Source organism: Malaclemys terrapin, chromosome 11, assembly GCF_027887155.1.
Source record: "Malaclemys terrapin pileata isolate rMalTer1 chromosome 11, rMalTer1.hap1, whole genome shotgun sequence".
NCBI classification, from domain to species: Eukaryota; Metazoa; Chordata; order Testudines; family Emydidae; genus Malaclemys; species Malaclemys terrapin.
Genome location: NC_071515.1, coordinates 22676515 through 22694645, shown reverse-complemented (window position 1 = coordinate 22694645; position 18131 = coordinate 22676515). Strand labels below are relative to the sequence as shown.

General features: G+C 39.8%; 1 protein-coding gene across 4 annotated transcripts; it reads right to left on the bottom strand.

Annotated features, from left to right (window-relative positions):
- Window positions 1–618: 618 nt before the first annotated feature.
- On the bottom strand, window positions 619–17811 carry KCTD18 (potassium channel tetramerization domain containing 18). Of its 4 annotated transcripts, XM_054044830.1 has the most exons (8): window positions 17465–17623; window positions 16711–16780; window positions 15867–16069; window positions 13506–13717; window positions 11704–11897; window positions 9900–9994; window positions 9351–9459; window positions 619–4988 (listed from the first exon to the last, which is right to left on the bottom strand). In XM_054044830.1, the coding sequence occupies exons 3-8, from the start codon at window positions 16021–16023 to the stop codon at window positions 4421–4423; spliced, it is 1335 nt and encodes a 444-aa protein (XP_053900805.1). In that variant the 5' UTR covers window positions 16024–16069; window positions 16711–16780; window positions 17465–17623; the 3' UTR covers window positions 619–4420. The 4 variants fall into 4 exon arrangements, with proteins under 4 accessions (XP_053900805.1, XP_053900806.1, XP_053900803.1 ...); XM_054044831.1 differs by lacking the exons at window positions 16711–16780; window positions 17465–17623 and adding an exon at window positions 17655–17811 and having other exon boundaries at window positions 9351–9450; XM_054044828.1 differs by lacking the exons at window positions 16711–16780; window positions 17465–17623 and adding an exon at window positions 17655–17810.
- Between the last annotated feature and the right edge of the window lie 320 nt (window positions 17812–18131).

The following is an 18131-nucleotide window of genomic DNA, read 5'->3' as shown; positions in this document are numbered from 1 at the left end:
AGACAAGACATTAAATATCTATTGTATGCAATCTCTGCCTCCCAGTCTCTCCCAGGAGGAAGACTTCTCAGTGCAGAGAAGGAACTAAAGCCTAGCCGTGTATAGCCCCATCAGCTATGCCATCTGGCTGCTCAATTTATCCATTATTAGTTGTCTGATTTCTTGTAGGGGTTACAGCAATGGTGGGTATTAAGGAAGGATTTGAAATGGAACAGAGTATTGGGCTTACAGATCAGTTTAGGATTGGCATTACATGAATAAGGGCGAGTGTGGAAGAAAGCATGTAGATATGTGTGGGAGAAGCAGACAAATGGCCAGGCATAGCTGATGTCATTAGCAGAGCAGAAGAGATGACATAAAAAACAAGACTGAACTATCATAATGCTGGGTTCAGAAACAGGCAGTTTCCCTTCAAGTAACATCCTATTTGTTTATAAAAAGCTATTTTAACAGTTAGCTGAACCCAATACCAGTTACTAACTCTGTAATATTTCTGTGACTTAGCTGAATAACTGTTTAGCACTATCAATACTCTCCTCCTAGACATTCAAAATGAACATGTGCCTATCACATGAAACAACATTGATTTGTTTCAATTAAATACAAATAAATTCTCCATATTTTGAAGCAGTTTATTGAATTACAGCTGTATGAATCACACCTACTGTTGGTGATAACAGGCTTCTGTCTCACAGCCCCATGCTCAGTCACATGTGAATGAGTTTCCAGGCATTAACTTGGAATGGTACTCTTCTGCATACTTAACACTTGCACTGGGTTATTGGAAAACACAAAATTCTGCTTTTACAGAGGGCTGAAGGAGTGACAATGTTAACAAAAAAAATGACAGCAATGTTTAATCCATCAAACTAAATAGGCAATACATTTTATACATGAGATCATGGCCACTGGACACTAGTAGTCAGCACAATGGATTGCTAGATAGAAGTTATCTTCTGAATTCAGTTTCTTTTATAGATTTAACTTAGTACATTTTTCAAAGTACCCTGGTTATTAAGCACAATTTGATAGACCATGTAAAATCCCAAATGAAGAACCAACTCTCATCTTTAATACAACTCCCCCCCATGTTACCTGTATCTGCGTAAGAGTTTGAGTGCAGATATACAATGCCATACAGGACATCCTTTGCTGAAATAGACCATTGTAATTTAATGTAGCAAACATTCAAGACATTAGGCCCCATGCTGCATTTTTGGAGGGAGGGGGAGGGGAACCACAGGAATGTAAAAAATCTGCACAAAAACCTTTAACTTGCAAAGATTCTGCCCAATGTTCCCTCCTCTCCAAAACACCAAGTGTGCCCCATGCCATGAAAACTACTCACTGAGCTGGCAAGTTTCTTTTGGTTTCAGGTTACCTGCATGCTCACAGCCAGGAGCTAAGTGCAATTGCTGCTCCTCACTAAAAATCTCTTTTGATAGTTATAGGTTGGAGCTAGTTAATACATAATTCTATCCAAGCACAAAATTATACACACAGTGGTAATGTGAAAGGGTGCAAGATCTAGCTTTACAGATTTAAAAAAAATGGATCAAAATAGATACTTATGCCTCCAAGTAAAGGAAAGCATGTTTGTGCCCACTCCATTAATGATGGGCTTGAGCCAACTTCCAGTTATGTCAACAGGGAATCTGATCAATCCCTTTAAAAAGAAAGCCTGTTCTACTTCCCCACCACCCGCAGTCTGCTCGACTGTTTCATCTACCAGTTGAATCTTGTCAAAAATTAAATTGTAAACTCTGATGCAGGCCCTGTCTTTACTACAAGTACTTACAATGTCTAGCACAATGGGGGACCTGACCAGTGCCTCTAAAGGCTATTGTAATGACTTTATTTATTTCTCCTCCAGCAACCTCAGATGGAGTTTCTGCCATTTATTTCGGTCTTGTGCTGGACTGTTCAGGCTTCCGAGTGTCATGTTATGGATTTGGCAGTAATACGTATTTAATAATAATAATACTTTACTGCCAAGGAAGATTACCTAGAGTCAATAGTGAACTGATGCCAGCACAGAAAATTGCACAAGATTTTTTCTGAAAGAGAGAGGGGGGGGGGGGGGGGGCTGGTCCATACTAACCCCCCACTTCGAACTAAGATACGCAACTTCAGCTACGTGAATAACGTAGCTGAAGTCGAAGTACCTTAGTTCGAACTTACCGCAGGTCCAGACGCGGCAGGCAGGTTCCCCCGTCGACTCAGTGTACTCCTCTCGCGGAACAGGAGTACCGGCGGCGAGCACTTCCGGGATCGATTTATTGCATCTAGACAAGACGCGATAAATCAAACCCAGAAGATCGACTGCTTACCGCCGGACCCTGAGGTAAGTATAGACGTACCCAGAGAAAGAGAGAGAATTCCAGACTATTGCTGATCTTTACTGTAGTGTATGTTTTTAAATCTTTTAAAATCATCAAACATTGAAGACCAGGTAGGAAGGAAATATTCAGTCTTAGGAAACTTATTTTAGAAAGATAAAAAGTAAATTACAAACAGTGCCATTATAGAACAATGAAGTAATGAGTAAACAAAATTGAATATGTATGAAAAAATTGGTTTTTCATTCAAACTCTCTTCTAAAAATATTTCAGACTCTAGGCCTATGGACACAAGGTACTACACAATGTTAGCATTTTTCCGTAATGTTTGTTCTTTTCTACATAATCAAACTTTCATTTAAAAAAAAAAATCAAAGTTTCTATCTTGGGCCATTAAAGATGCAAGCTGGCCTTCAAAATGTAAGTTGATGGCCAGAAAACTGCAGTTTTGCCAACTTTCATGATATTTGGTGTTTTTCTTAGCGCCTCAGCTACAGGAGGCACATTATTACATGAGAATCTCACCTTTTACAAAAATAAAATAAAAGCTAAGTTTCTAGCCCTCATGGTTGCAGAGTAAAGCTTGAAAAGTCTCATGATTTAAGTCCATCATGTGATTTTTGAACACTTGGGGTTGGCAATGTTAAAACTCTTTTTAGTAACGCAAGACCAGCAAAGATATGCACTATATAAATTTCATTAAGCAATGCTGGTCTAAACACCCAAGAAGAATCAAGGCACTTCAAGACATTGGTGCTAATTCTGCTTTGCTACACAGGTGTAGATCTGCAGTACCCATTGACTTCATTGGTGTTCCTACAAATGTACACTGGTGCAACTGAAAGCAGTATTCAGCCCATATTTTTGTTGTTTACCCATTTTTCAAACTCTGCTGTTTTGTTGTCTGGGCTTGAAAGAGGCTGAGCTTGTCCCTGCTCATATATCAGAGTCCCGCATATATGAAGGGAGTGGGGGGAGAACAAAGCAATCACAGCTGTGCGTCTGGCATAAGAGCCTTACTGCAATTGTAGGACAGGATGGACCATAACGGTGCAATGCCAGGCTGTTTCCAATTTCTAAGGAATACAATGTAAGCCTAACTCGCCCATTCAATTCCCTGCTGGAGAACACTCCCCCTTGGGAATGTAATACATGTATGTCTCAATTCTGTGAAAAGATCCTGCCCTGTTGCTTCCATGACAAGCTATTTCCCCTTACATTTCCTAGTCTCTCCTCTGTGGCAGGTGGGAGGATGGCTCCTTTCATTGCTGTTAAACTGCTCTTCCTATATTCTCCCCCCCAAAAAAGCACTTTGAAGCCAGCAACCCTGCTCCTTACTCTTGGTAAGTCAGATACCTTTGCAATGTCTAGTATTTTACATACCTGGAGAGTAGAAGACTGAGTCGGGCTCTAAGACTGGATCTCCCCCATTATTAATTAATGTGACCGATTTTTTCCAATTTGAAAATATAAATTTAGGAACCTAACCTTGGTCTCAATTTTTTTTTTAAATCTTGACCTTTATCAATAATGGAATTAGCTAGGTTTGGTTTGCTTGTATGCGTGCATATTCTATTTTTAAAAGACAGTAACATCATGGCAACTTGATTTAAGTAAATATCTGAGAGACGGTGACCATGTATTGCAAAAATGTTTTTCAAAATCCACACATCCTGCCCCCATCTCCCAAAAAATTAAAAGTAAAGCGAGAAAACTTACTTACTATAAATTTCAAAACCTTTTGCCCATGTACTTTTTACTATTTTTCTCCACAACTGCTTACCAGCTCTAGTAATAAATTATAATCCAGGAGGTGTCCTTTGACACCAGGGTCAGAAACTCTTCGTTTAGCAGATTATGCCAGGAAATCTCTGCTAAAGAATTAAACATCATCATCCTAATAATAATAATAAAATAATTAATGGAAATATCCCATCTCCTAGAACTGGAAGGGACCTTGAAAGGTCATAGAGTCCAGCCCCCTGCCTTCACTAGCAGGACCAAGTACTGATTTTGCCCCAGATCCCCAAATGGCCCCCTCAAAGATTGAACTCACAACCCTGGGTTTAGCAGGCCAATGCTCAAACCACTGAGCTATCCCTCCCCCCCAGTTTGTCATTCTCCAAATTATTCTTGATCTTACTATTCACTGTTGATATACTGGATTCTTTCTCTCTTAGTGATGTAGAAGTAGTAGGAATTTCAACAGCAGGAACTTCCTGTTCATCTGTTTTACTCAGTGAGGAAGATGACTGAGATGGTGACACAATACACAATGGAGTCCGCTTCAGTTTTACCACACGAGTGGTCATGGGTTTCTTAGACATTGAGATGTTGAATGTAGTTTGATATGCTGCCCCATTTTCAGCACCTTCAGTTCCATAAGATTCCTGAGAACTTGTAGGCACTGATGGGCACGTTGCAAGTTCAGTTTTTGGCACTACTTTGCGCTGTACCAAACTATCACTGATGGGTCGTTTAAGAGTTACCACAGAATGTGAAGAAGTGTTACAGGCAGCTACCTTTAATGAAGCAGAATTCTTGACTTTGATGTGGGTACTTGTTGAAGGACCAGAAAATCTAATTGGTTTAGGACCAGCTTTAAAGTTTTGACCATCTTCCTCCTCTTCAGTAAAGTCTATTAATCGTCTGTAAAACAAAAGACTATGTCGTAAAGGAGCAATCTAGGTGTTTTAGTTATTCTATGCATCACACATAATTAAGCTATAATTATGAAATGGCTTGTCTCCAACATTCATCCACAGATCTGTTCTTTTGTTTATTCCAAGGTCAGTTGTAGTTACTCATTTATGCTACTCCAAGTTGTTAGCAGTCATTATTTTCTATCAGCCATACCCCCACATATTTTTACCTGCCATGAAAGGTTTTTAAGACAGTACTATAAGAATATCTTAAAAGGAGATGATATACAGAAAGTGCTAGATGAAAATGCACAAGAGAGTAGTGAAGGAGAGAACTGGGAGGATAAAAGAGTGGGGGAAGTTGAAAATATTCAGATAAATTAGGGTATGGCCAAAGGTCTCCTGTGATACCCAATAATAAGACCCCAATATATTAAAAAAATGAAAGACCTCAGGTACATAAGAGCACTGACAAGATTACCAACTTAAAGAGTGTAAAACAGCTATAGGAAAAGCAAAGGTCCCAAATGAAAAGAAGATTCCACTAAAGACTTTCAAGAGAACAAATGAAGGGTAAGTGAAGGAAAGACACAATAGGATCTCATTTAAAAAAAAAAAAAAAAAAAAAAAAAGGCAAATTTATGTTCTTGGCAGAAGTAGCTAGCATTTCTACAATGTTCAACAAACACTTTCTCTCAGTCTGTGTGGCAATGGAAAATGAACAGATGCCAGGAAGATTTAAATTCATCAGGGATATAATAAAAATAAAACTGGTGGAAATCCAGGTCACACTGAAACAGCGGATGAAGAAATTAGAACATTTAAGGGGTGACAAAATAAGGGCTATATTTGATCCAAGCCAAAAGTAGGTCAAAGAGAGAATTAGCAAATTTATATATAAACCTCTCGGGGGGAGGGTTAAAAAGGGGAGCAGAGAGTTTGCAGTGAAGCCTATATAATTTTGTTAATACTTTTAAAATGTATTAAGGCAAAAGCCAGCAAACTATTAATCCGTAATGCTGACTGCCACAGTGAAAAAGACAAGGAAATTCTCCTGTTATCAATGTGTAACAAAGCCTAGAACACTGAGTATGAAACAAACTATAAGTATTTGCCATAGGGAGAACTTTGGGGAGTTGACAAAGAAAAGCTGTAGATATGATTGCCCTGAACTTCAGGAAAGATTTCTGTAGTGATCACCAAGAGACATTCACTAGAAAGTCAGTACTATAAATAGAATGTGAAGTTTGTGAACTACTTTAGTAGTGAAAGAACAGATTTAGATATAGGACAAAACAATGGATGTTCTTGTGAGTACTCAACGCTTTGGAATAAAAGGGATTGGTGAGTGCCCCATGGATTCACATTGGAAGAATTAACAGTATCAGAGATCGTTATTCACTAATTTTGTAAAATTGAGAAGTCAAGATGAAGGATAAAGGCAATACTATTTGGAATGATTTGCAAAACCAGTGTAAGATAATGAGGCAAAGGACATTTTTTAAGAGAGACACACGAGAAGGGAATGTATCCTGCATGTCCATATAATACATACCAGAACAAAAGGAGGAAGGGGAGAGGAAATGAAAACTAACCACCTAATCTTCAACCCACTTCTTATCAGCAGTAATTAAGAGGAAATATTCCCATAGGAATAACTAGGATTATCTAATGTAAACTAAAAGAAATTATACAGTGCTTCATCAGAATAATGGGCTAGATCAAGGGTTTCAACTGGGTGTCTGAAAATCCCACTGAGCAGGAATCACACATTTGTGCTTCTGCATATTGACTGCACCTATGAAGACGCATCAAAGCACACTGAAATGGACTACAATTATACCATTCTACTGAGTTTCAAACTCCTTTACTTCTGCATCGTGAGAGAGGGATGGAGGTAAGTGGAGGAGACAGTGAACATACGAATACAAGGTAATAGAATTTGGAAGTGTACAGGAGGGAATGGAGGCTGCTTGGCAATCTAATGGGAAAACAGATAACTCAACTATGACACAGAGACCCCTTGGAAAGGATACCCTGGTTTTTATGAACAACTCTCACCTCAGACCTGACAAACTCATTATGCCAAACAAATATCTTGCCTGATATTTATCCATAAAGAATAACATGTAAGGTATCTACAGAAAGCATCTAACTTTTCAATCTTCATAATCATTGTGAGATGTACATATGGGTAATATTTAAGGAACAAGCAACAGAGGGTCCTGTGGCACCTTTAAGACTAACAGAAGTATTGGGAGCATAAGCTTTCATGGGTAAGAAGCTCACTTCTTCAGATGCATCTGAAGAAGTGAGGTTCTTACCCACGGAAGCTTATGCTCCCAATACTTCTGGGAGTCTTAAAAGGTGCCACAGGACCCTCTGTTGCTTTTTACAGAATCAGACTAACACCGCTACCCCTGATATTTAAGGAACAATGTATCTATACTGAAAGTATGCTTTATGAACTTGGAAAAAAGTAAAGATTAGTCATGGGGATGTCTCAGCAACGGCCAATTTGGGCAAGAGGGAGTTACCCCACCCTGTATGGCCAGCAATGCAATGCAAAGTTCAATTGTTTAGCCTTGTGCAATACTAAGACTTTGAATGGGAAACCAGCAGAGGCAATGAAAAACAGCCGAAACCACTCGAAGGGAAAAAAAAGAAACTTTACACCAAGACAGGATTTACCCTATGAATAGAAAACAAAAGATTGTTTTGAATATAACAGGGTGAGGGGAAGGACCTCCATTCACTGAGGAAAACCCCTGGTGATGGTGGGGGATGTTTTCATTAATATTTGCATCCTGGTTTGTCTGAAATCAGCCAGCTCTGCAAAAGACCAAACTCTGGGGAGAAAATCTTCTTTATTACATAGGAAAGGTAATCATTGATAAGTGTAGACCCAAGTTTGCGTTTTATGTTTTGTTAGTGTTGTAACCACTTGTTTCTACCACTCTCTCTCATTTCTAGTTAAACCTTTATTCAACAAACCTTATTTTGTTTTGTTAAAAGTACTCACAAGTGCTGTGTGGTTTATAGGTTTGGTGGTCTAAAGTAAACTGGCAAAACTGGGGTACACTGGTCCTTAGGGAGCAGAAGATTTGGAATTTCTGTAAGTAGCCAGTGCTAGGGACTGAATATCACAGGGGGGGAATGATGTGAGGAGATTTAGGAATAGGGGTGCGCCTACTGTTAACCTGCCAGGTGAAGTTAGCACTGACGTAATCCAGAGAAGAGTCCTTGAGTGGCTGAAAGGCTGGGGGTACCAGGGAGCTGACACCCAACTACCACAAGAAAGACTGCCTCTCCCTAGAGGCATGGGATAACAAGGTAGCTCACAACCCTGGGTACCCGGAGAACCATCACACCAACAATGGACTAGGAGTAATGCAGGGATCACTTTTATGTAGGATCCTTCAGAACAGGGTAAGAATTAAAGGGTATCACCAAAAAAAGTGAGTAGGGAAGAACACCAGCACAAGAAAGAACAAAATAAAGAAGAGGAAAAACTTGTGGAAGGAGTGGAGAGATAAGAAGTGCACAGAAACTCTAGATTCATATACACAAACAAATCATACTGGTATGATTAAGGAGGCAATGGAAGGCAAGAAATAAACAAGTGAATAGTTAAAACTTTAGGGCACTTTTTAGATAGACGTTTCATTTGGCTGCCAATCCAATTAACAACAGATAACTGGATCAGTAACCAAAACACAACTTCTCTCTAAACTTTAGAACCTTCTCTGCCCATTTTAAAGTGTGTGTTCGTGAGGTAGGAGAAGGACTGTAGAATAAGGAAGACCTTCCCACAGGCCAAAATTAAGTTAAATTTCTTCTACTGAGGTCAGATTTGCAGTTCTCTTCCCCGGATAAAAAACAGATTTTATAGAAATGAAGGTGTAATGAAGAGACAGTGAAGAATGAAAGACAGAAACTTGAAGTTCATAATTATTTCAAAAGCTTACTTAAATGGAGTCTAAAATTTTTAATAAGAGAGACTGAGGGCTTGTCTTCACTACCAGGGTAAGTCGACATAAGTTACGCTATTAAAGCTACATGAATGCGCTACTCCAGCGACGTAGATTAGGTTGATTTACCCCGGTGTCTTCATTGCGCTGCCTTGACAGGAGCCGCTCTCCAGTCAACTGACCTTACTTTTCTCCGAGAGCTGGAGTACTAGGGTCAACTAGAGAGTGCTCTCCCATTGATTTTCACTAGACCCGCTAAATCAACTCCTGCTGCATCGACTGCAGCAGGGTTGATCTCCCCATAGTGAAGACAAGCCCTAAGTTGTTTTCTCTTATAAAAGCAGTAGTGCATTCTACGGTGTATCTCAAGTAATCAGAGTTTGAATCAGTGAATATACCTTTTACGAACTGGAGACATATGATGGAGACTTCCTCTCAAAGGGCGTTCTTCAAGAGTCCAACATTCTATCAGCTGGGGCATTCTCCAATAGCTGAAACCTGAAGTTCCTAAGACAAGATACTTAACAACATCTGAGGGAACATACTCAATGCATGTGTATATATGTAAAAGCTAAGAATTATTATTATATTCAAGACCTCTGCTTTAGAATTATAACTGACAGGTATCTGTGCATTAATACTATGTGTTCCTCCCTTATGTTCGCCAGCCTATCGCACCTTTGGAGATAGTAGCTCGTAGGATATGAAGCTCAATACTCCTTGAAATTCATCTCCATTCAACATTCCCAGTTTAAGGAACACCTGAAAACGTGTTTTTCAAAAAATGACTAAGGTTGATCACTTACCTCATGCCATTACTGAGTTATTGAAAACATTCAGAAATGTAATTTTTTTGTCATTTGGTGAAGAACAAAGCACTTGGGATTTCTTATACTTTCCTACAGAGGTGTAACTACTAAAATGGAAGAAAAAAATTAATACTGTACCTTTCCCTTCCCAGACATCAAAAGCATCCATCATCTTTTTCAGTTCACTCACTGAATAATAACTCCAAATGTATTGGACATTATTTCCAGCCTCTCTAGAAATATTTTAAAAGTAAAAATTATGTATTAATCTAGTTTATACTTTTTAGACAACATATGTTGTATGAAACCCTCAAAACAATATTTCACTCCCTTCCTTTACCCACAAAGAATCAAGGATTTCTTAGTAGGCTTTTTGCAAAGCGGATATGAAAATGTTATACTTTAACATCCTTTTCATTTCTATAAATCAGTACCCCTCTGATTTACCTGTCTTCTGCAAAAAATACCCACTGCTGAAAATGGGCATCAGCCATGCATGCTGCTGAACTCATGCTGAACATGGCTGACGTGGACAAATGGTTTATCAGTTTCAGAAACCTGAGCTGAACAAAATTTGTCCTTGCTTATACTTGTAGCTGAAAAGTGTCCAACTCCAGCTTAACTGCACCTGCTGCTGACATGAATTGTCAGCAATTGGTATTTATTGTATAGACATGCCTAATGACTTCTGACTCCAACGTTTTCTGAAGGGAATTGATTGACTGTTAGGACTACTTTCCCCAACCTTTTTTTTTTCCCCCCAGTTTTTTTTTTTTTTTTTTTTTTACAATATAATCAGGTTTTGTTCTCACATTTACTACTTTGTTGTTGTTTTTTTTTACCTTCGTCTCATCCTGTGGCTGTTTCACAAAAGAAAAGTTACAGAATTCATGACTTAGACCTGATCCTGCAACTCTCAATGACATGAGTAATTACTATTTAGAGTGACAACCTGGTGGGGAACAGACAGTTAATTCCATACATGCCCAAGTATTTTGGAAAAGTTAAACTTATTCCAACAAAAAAATTAGGAAAACCTTTATTTTACAAGAATTAAATTATCTGTATGAAATTTTCCCTTCAGCTTTTTCTACAGTATATTTGAATCTATGCTTTACTTATATCTGACAAACCTAAAACCTTTATTTTAAACAAAAAAATCAAAATATGTGTAGTGTTACAAAACACACGCCCCTTGGGTGTACCATGAGGTACAAGGAGCCACCCAAAAATATGTAGATGTACTAGTAACTAGCATTATTATTATTATTCTTAAAATGCACTACGGTTGTGGTATTGAAGAACATGATTATAGAATTGTAGGACTGGAAGGAACTTCAAGAGATCTTCTACTCCAGTCCCTTGGTCTAATGATTAGTTCTGCCTTGAGTGCAATCTTAATAGGTGATTGAGTAACCTACTCTTAAAAACCACCAGTGATAGAGATTCCACAATGGATTCTATGTCCTTTGATAAGTCTGGGCATAAATTAGGCAGTTTCCTTTTGCCTTCATTTCTTCATTCCCCTGTTGTCTATCTCTTCCTCCTGTCTTGTCAGATAAGATTTTAAAATGTGACTCCATTATTAACTAACAAACATTGCATTTGTTTTCTGATCTGAGTAAGGATTAATATATACAATTTTTCACCACTATTTAATGCAAGTATCTGCCTAAATGAAAATGTAATTTTAAAAGGGAAAGATGTTTTTAAAACAGTCCTTAAAACAAAATGAGGATTTACAGTAAATGTAAACTGGCCACCTTTTGTGGGCTCTAATTATTGTACTCCCTGCTTAATTTTAGATCTTTACTTTACTAATTTCCAGTAGTAACAACAATGTATTAACTAGATGCTTTCCAAACAGAAAAGATGGTAGGATCCCACCCTGAGGAACTGACAATCTCATTTCAGTATGCTCTCTGATGTCCAATCATCTTACCTTTTGTACATATTTTTATTATTTATTCTTCCTCCCAGTTCCTTGTCAAGTACATCAGTCCCATCAGCTTTTGTGGCAAACACACCTATAATTCTACTCTCACAGCTTGCTCCAGATGTGTTGAGATAGTGCAGAACCCAAACGGTCGGCTTGGTGCAGGCTAAACCGTAAGAATCACAGAAGTCTATCAAAGCCTGGGGAAAAAAATATAATGTTGTTATACTAAGAATTTTTTTAAATGACTACATTTAAGTCACATTTAAGTTTATTTGGCTTTAATAATGAACTCTACTAAGTAAATCAATGGTGCTGCCACATCTAGAAGAGTGTGTGCAATACTAGTCTTACTACCTCAAAGAATATTGGAAATTGGAGGAAATTCAGAGAACAGCAACAAGAATGATTAGGGACATGGAAGCAAAACTCAAAAGACTGTAATTGTTTATTTTAAATAGGCGCTGAATAAGAGGAGACATGATAAAAGTATATAAAATAATGGTCTAGAGAAAGTAGATCAGCTTCTGTTCGTGGTGTCTGGATCCTCACATTTAAATGTGATAGGTAACTTGAGCTAATTAGCAATCAAGCATAGTAAAAAATATCCTCTAGACAAGCCCTAAAACAGTGAGTGCTGCATTGTGTTCCTTCTGTGCCTCAACAGAATAAACTAAATTCTAACTGCCCTCAGTTGCCATAGATTCATAGATTCTAAGGCCAGAAGGGACCACTGTGACCCAGACCCAGTCTGACTATATGTAGAACACAGGCCATAGAACTTCCCCCACATAATTCCTAGAACATCTTTTAGAAAAACATCCAATCAAGATTTTAAAAATGCCCATGATGGAGAATCCACCATTACCCTTGGTAAACTGTTCCAATGCCTAATTGCTCTCACCATTCAAAACATATGTCTTCTTTCCAGGCTGAATTTGTCTAGGTTCACCTTTTAGCCAGTGCATCATGTTATATCTTCCTCTACTAGATTTGAAGAGCCCATTATTAAATATTTGTTACCCATGTAGGTACTTATAGATTGTAATCAAGTCACCCCTTAACCATCTCTTTGTTAAACTACATAGATTGAGCTCCTTGAGTCTATCATTATTAGACATGTTTCTAATCCTTTGATTATTCTTGTGGCTTTTCTCTGAATCCTCTCCTATCAACATCCTTCCTGAACTGTGGGCAACAGAACTGGACAGTGTTCCAGCAGCACATACTAGTGCCAAATACAGAAGTAAAATAACCTCTTTACTCCTGATATGTCCCTGTTTATGCATCCCTGAACTGCATTATCTAATTAGATTTTAGCAGAGTGGCACAGCAATGGTTATGTGGGATGATAGAAGAAAATTAAAATACACAGTTTGTCTTTCAGATCTCGGGAAAAGTTTTCAAGGCTGACAAAAGAAACCTCTTATAAAGTGATCGAATTAAATCTGAAGTCACTGAAACACAAACATCGAACTTCACAATGCCAATTTTACAAAGTCACTTTTCACAGAAGATCTGCATTTGAAACTGAAGGTAAAATTTAGAGTACTGCTTTACAGAAAATGTTGACAATTAATTTTCAAAAATACAAACCCATGAAAATAGAGGGTGCAGAATGAAGAGAAATGCTGGTGTATCCTTAATTACCATGACTCTATTAGCAATTCTAATAAGTAGCAAGTGATTTCTTCCTCTAAAACTCTGAGTTGATTGATGACATATACAGGTTATTCAAATATTATTTGGTACCAACTGAACAATATGAATTATGGAACACTTTTAGAAACATAAGAAAATGCCAAGACCTTTTTAAGTTCTATATTTGACCTTAAAGAATATGTCTCAATTTCATTGGCTAAGTGGTCAGACAGACTGTAAGGATAAGGGATGCCAAAGTAATCTGCCTCTTCCTGCAATGCAATTCGCGTTTGTTCATCTTTAGGAATCCGAACTTCTCCATGAAGATAATCTAAAAGGTACTCAAAGAGGTTTCCATCTCGATCAATAAGGCAAGCCCCTGAAAATAAAATAAAATCTTTTAAAATACGGTTTGTAACTAAAGGCAGAATTTTTGTCATATTCTACCAAATTATCAAGTGGATCCTTTAATTAATAATGTATCAAGTGGTGAATATATATGACTTCCTTAATAGTTATTTAAAAAGGTATCTTGCTTGGGAGTGGTATCCTTTTCCCAGCAATATGTCATCACTTATTTTAAAACTGCTTCTTTGCTTCTCTATTGTATTTCTTAATTTGCAGATGAACAAACTAAACTCCCAATCCTACAATCCTGGGGTGGAGTCCTATGCTAGCTGGAGTCCTAATGAGAAATCTGGAGTCAGTCTGTGCAGATCACTTTAAAGGATAAGGGCCTAAAGTGATTGTACCAAATATAACCTTACAAAACATGTCTTCTATTTAAATGATAAAATCAAACTAACTCTAGATGCATCCGATCTTGCTCTTAGGGAGTCAATATCAAGTTGAAATCCAGTCTGCTTCAAAAAGAGTTCAGTCATTTCATCTGCAGTACTGCACTTGTCCCTAAGTTTCCCTTTTTGACTTTTATAACATTCTTATTTGTTTTTTTTTAAGATCCACAGAAGCAAAAGGAGAAATTGACTGTACAGGGCCAACAATTAAACTGATTATATACAAAGTGCTGTTTTTCTCTGTCTTTCGGTTACAGTAATCTTACATGTAAAAACAGATAAAACATTTCAAACAGAAGTGATTTTTAAGTTGACTGTGTCCCTTCATAAAAGTGAGCACACAGTAATGAGTCTAATTCTGCCTCCAATCACAGCAGTGCAACCCCACTCTTTGCAGTGAGGCTGCATAGCGATGACTTAATGCAGAATTTGATTCCACTGAAAATAGTTTAAATCAGCTTTTCATATCTAACGTCATTGCTAGTAAAAAAATGCAGTCTTCTTTACTGGCAATGACGCATTCTGGAAGTTACTTTGCACCCTTAAAATCAATCCCTTCAAACAATTTTTATGGTATGAAGGCTCATTAACCATATCAGAAAATCATTCATTATCATTTAACTTTAAAGTGTTCCATTACATTTTAAAAATTAGTGATAACACTTAATTTACGCCAACTTTGGAATATAATGTTATTGTGAACTCTTAAATTCTCAACTTCACTTTTCTATAAAGTCTAGAGATATGTCTGCACTGCAACAAAACACTTGAGGTGGGCCCAGGTCAGTTGATTGGCTTGTGGGCCTTGAGCGGCAGGGCTATAAAATTGTAGTGTAGATATGGAGCTCAGGAGCTCTGAGACCCTGCAATAAGGTGAAAAAGTCCCAGAGCCTGGACTCCAACCTAAGAGTATGTCTACAGTGGAAACTTCAAAGCGCTGCCGCGGGAATGCTTCCGTGGCAGCGCTTTGAAATGCGCTCCTGGTAATCCACCTCCACAAGGGTACTAGCTCCCAGCGCTAGGAGCCTGTCTACACTAGCGCTTTAAAGCCTCAGACTTGCTGTACCCAGGGGGGGTGATTTTTCACACCCTTGAGCCAGCAAGTTAGAGCGCTATAAAATGTAAGTGAAGACAAGCCCTAAGCCTGAATGGCTACACTGCATTTTAATTTGAAAAACAAGAGGAGGCTAGTAAACGTCAATTAATCATAAAAGATTTTATCCCTAAAAACTAAACATAATTTTTAAAGAAAAAAAAAGTGCTCTCTAATTTTGTGGTGTGCCTAACTGAAGGTTAGTGGCTTGATTTTTTCAGAAGTACCTAGCACCCACAAATCCCACTAAATTGATGGAATCTGGAGGTGTTCACCACCTCTGCAATTCAGGCCACAGGATTGTATCCAAATAGCAGCTTTATAATTTATCACTATTCCATCCTCTTACAGTGTCTCTGATTCTGGAGACTTGACTCAGATTACTTGAGAAGTATTCTTGTCCCTTTCTATGTATTACTTTTATTTATTTTTCTATTTGTAACCAAAGTTTTCATAGGTGCCTCTCAAGATTGAAAGAATATATGATGGCAGTTTCTGCCTATGAGCTACAGTAACTAATACGGTAGCTCTATAACTTGAATACTGTGTAACATAGAAAAGTATTTAAACTGACAATTTAAACTGATTCTAAAGCCACCTGAGCAGATGTTAGATATTTACAACTTAGATTTATTTACCAGACTCATCTATTTTTAGAGGAAAACGTCCACTGAACATAGATGCTAGCATTGAATCCTTAAAGCGGCATAAAGATTTGCGTCTGGCTGTGTACACACAACCTCCCACATTAAGTCGAAGAATATCTAGCACCTCTTCAGTCTTGCTGTCTTCCATTGCATTTGCAAATTTCAATATTAATATAGTTATGTTCTATTAAAACCTGTAATAAATTTGCAGAAATAAAAGTAGTTAATTCTAATACAAGGAAAGCATATTTCATACAACACATTTAAGTAAATATTGTTCAACTTGAGCATCTTAATGTAACACAATAAAACAAAGCCAAAAAATACTGTACATCTATCTTGAAAATTATCCTAAAAATTTACTAGTGCCCAAAAGCAAATCATCTGCCTTTATGCCAAAGTTAAAAAAAAATTGTCTCTCTCACTAACTCAGGAAAAAAAAACAAAAAATACCACACACACACACCACTACTCTCCCTAGGCAAATGTATACATAGAATTTTGCCTGGCCACTCTATAATGTGAAAGTAGCGGTGGACAACTATGGAATAAAAATCTTAGGTATTTTTGGAAACATTTTAAAAATAGACATTGGTGAATAACTTCATAGTTCAAAGGACTAGTAATGGGATATGGTGCCTTTTGCCTCTTCAAAAACCTGTTTTTAATTTGTGTTGCTGAATACAGGGTGGTGTTGTCAAGAAGTGGTTTCACCAGTCATACAGCACTGAGTTGACTGCAGATGAGGGCCCAGTATGATTTAGATTTTGGCATAAGCATCAGAAGAGAAACGTCAATATTTGTTTTTAAAAGTATACATTGTGTATATTAATACTTTTCATTCAACCCTTCTGAGGATCTTCCAGTCAGTCACAAGTATGAACGGATTACACGTTGCACTATCACTAGAGGAGATAAAAGACATATTAGAATCCTTTTTATTATGGCAGCCATGACCAAAGCAGATTGGCAACTGTTCCACTGGATTCCCATATTGCTAATCTCACTGTCGGGCGCAGCAGCTGCCTCCAACGGTGGCATTTTTTTAAAAAAAGCCACTGCACTTCCAGTCTGTGCAATGATATTTTATTCATGAACAGAGTGGCGGCGGGTCACAAGTGCTCTTTACCCTGTGACGTCTGTGCTGCCGGGCTACACACAGGGAGTGTAGTTTTCCCTTGGTTGCGGTGTAATTTCATGTGACAGGCCGACAACAACCCAGCATCATACAACGATCAGGGAGTGCAACACCCGCCGTGGCGGGAGTCTCCATCTGCCTTCAGACCCCGAGCGCGGCCGGGTTTACGCATAACAACCCCAGGGCGCGGTGGGTGCCGCCCATGACCGGCGCCTGCCCTCAGGCAGCCCCCTCCCGCGTTCCGCCCCACGGGGCAGTCGGGCGAAGCCCGGATCTCCCCTCGCTTCCCGCAGCCGGGCTGCTGCAGATCGCCGCGCTCGGCCCCGACCGGCCGGCCTGACCCGGCCCCTCCAGCGGGGCGCGGCGGCGGCGCTGCAGGGCTCCCGAGGGGAGACGCCGGCCCGGCTCCGCCGAGAGGAGGCGAACCGCCGTGGCGAGCGCCGTATTTCACCTAACGTGCGCGCCGGGCCAGGGGAAGCGCAGAGCAAGGCCCTTCCCCCTCCCCGTGCGCGGGGGCGGGCGCAGACAGGCTCTCCCCTCAGGCCCCCTCAGCGTAGCCCGCGGGAGAAGCCCGGCCTCGCTCGCGCGCAGGGGCTGGGGGCGCGGGGCGCGAACCGGCGGGCGTGAAGAGGAGTCGGTACCTGCTCCGCCGCCCGCGGGGCTGGGAGAGTAACCGAGCGCAGGGCCGCTGCCTCTGCCGCCGCCACCACAGGGACTGTCCGCAGCCCGCACAGCGCCACCCTGCGGCCCCGCCGGGAGCCCAGCGGCTGCGCCTCGGAGCCGGGGCGTGGGGCCAGGGGAGAGACGGGACGGTGGGTGCTGCACCCCCACCCTGCCCCGCAAACTGCCCCGTATCCGCACCGCAAATCTGCCCCAGTTTTCATGGGCGTGACACCCCCCCGACCCCCGCCCCAACCCCAACCCCTGTGATCCCTACCTGGGGAGTGAGGTTACGGGGGCAGGTCACATTTCTCAGCGCTAGTGTGTCAGGCTATCTGCAGACTCCAGTGGAGAGAGGTCCGTGTACTTAAACGTGTAATCAGAGCGTGAGAACATAAGAACGGCCAATGGTCTGTCTAGCCCAATGTCCGGTCTTCAGGCAGTGGCCAGTGCCAGAT

Coding starts and splice junctions, on each gene's coding strand:
- KCTD18 (XM_054044828.1), bottom strand. CDS start 16,023: ATGGAAGACAGCAAGACTGAAGAGGTGCTAGATATTCTTCGACTTAAT. Junction 11,898..13,505: donor CAAATATAGAACTTAAAAAG/GTCTTGGCATTT, acceptor TTTTTTCCCCAG/GCTTTGATAGACTTCTGTGA. Junction 9,460..9,899: donor TGATGTCTGGGAAGGGAAAG/GTACAGTATTAA, acceptor ATCTTGTCTTAG/GAACTTCAGGTTTCAGCTAT.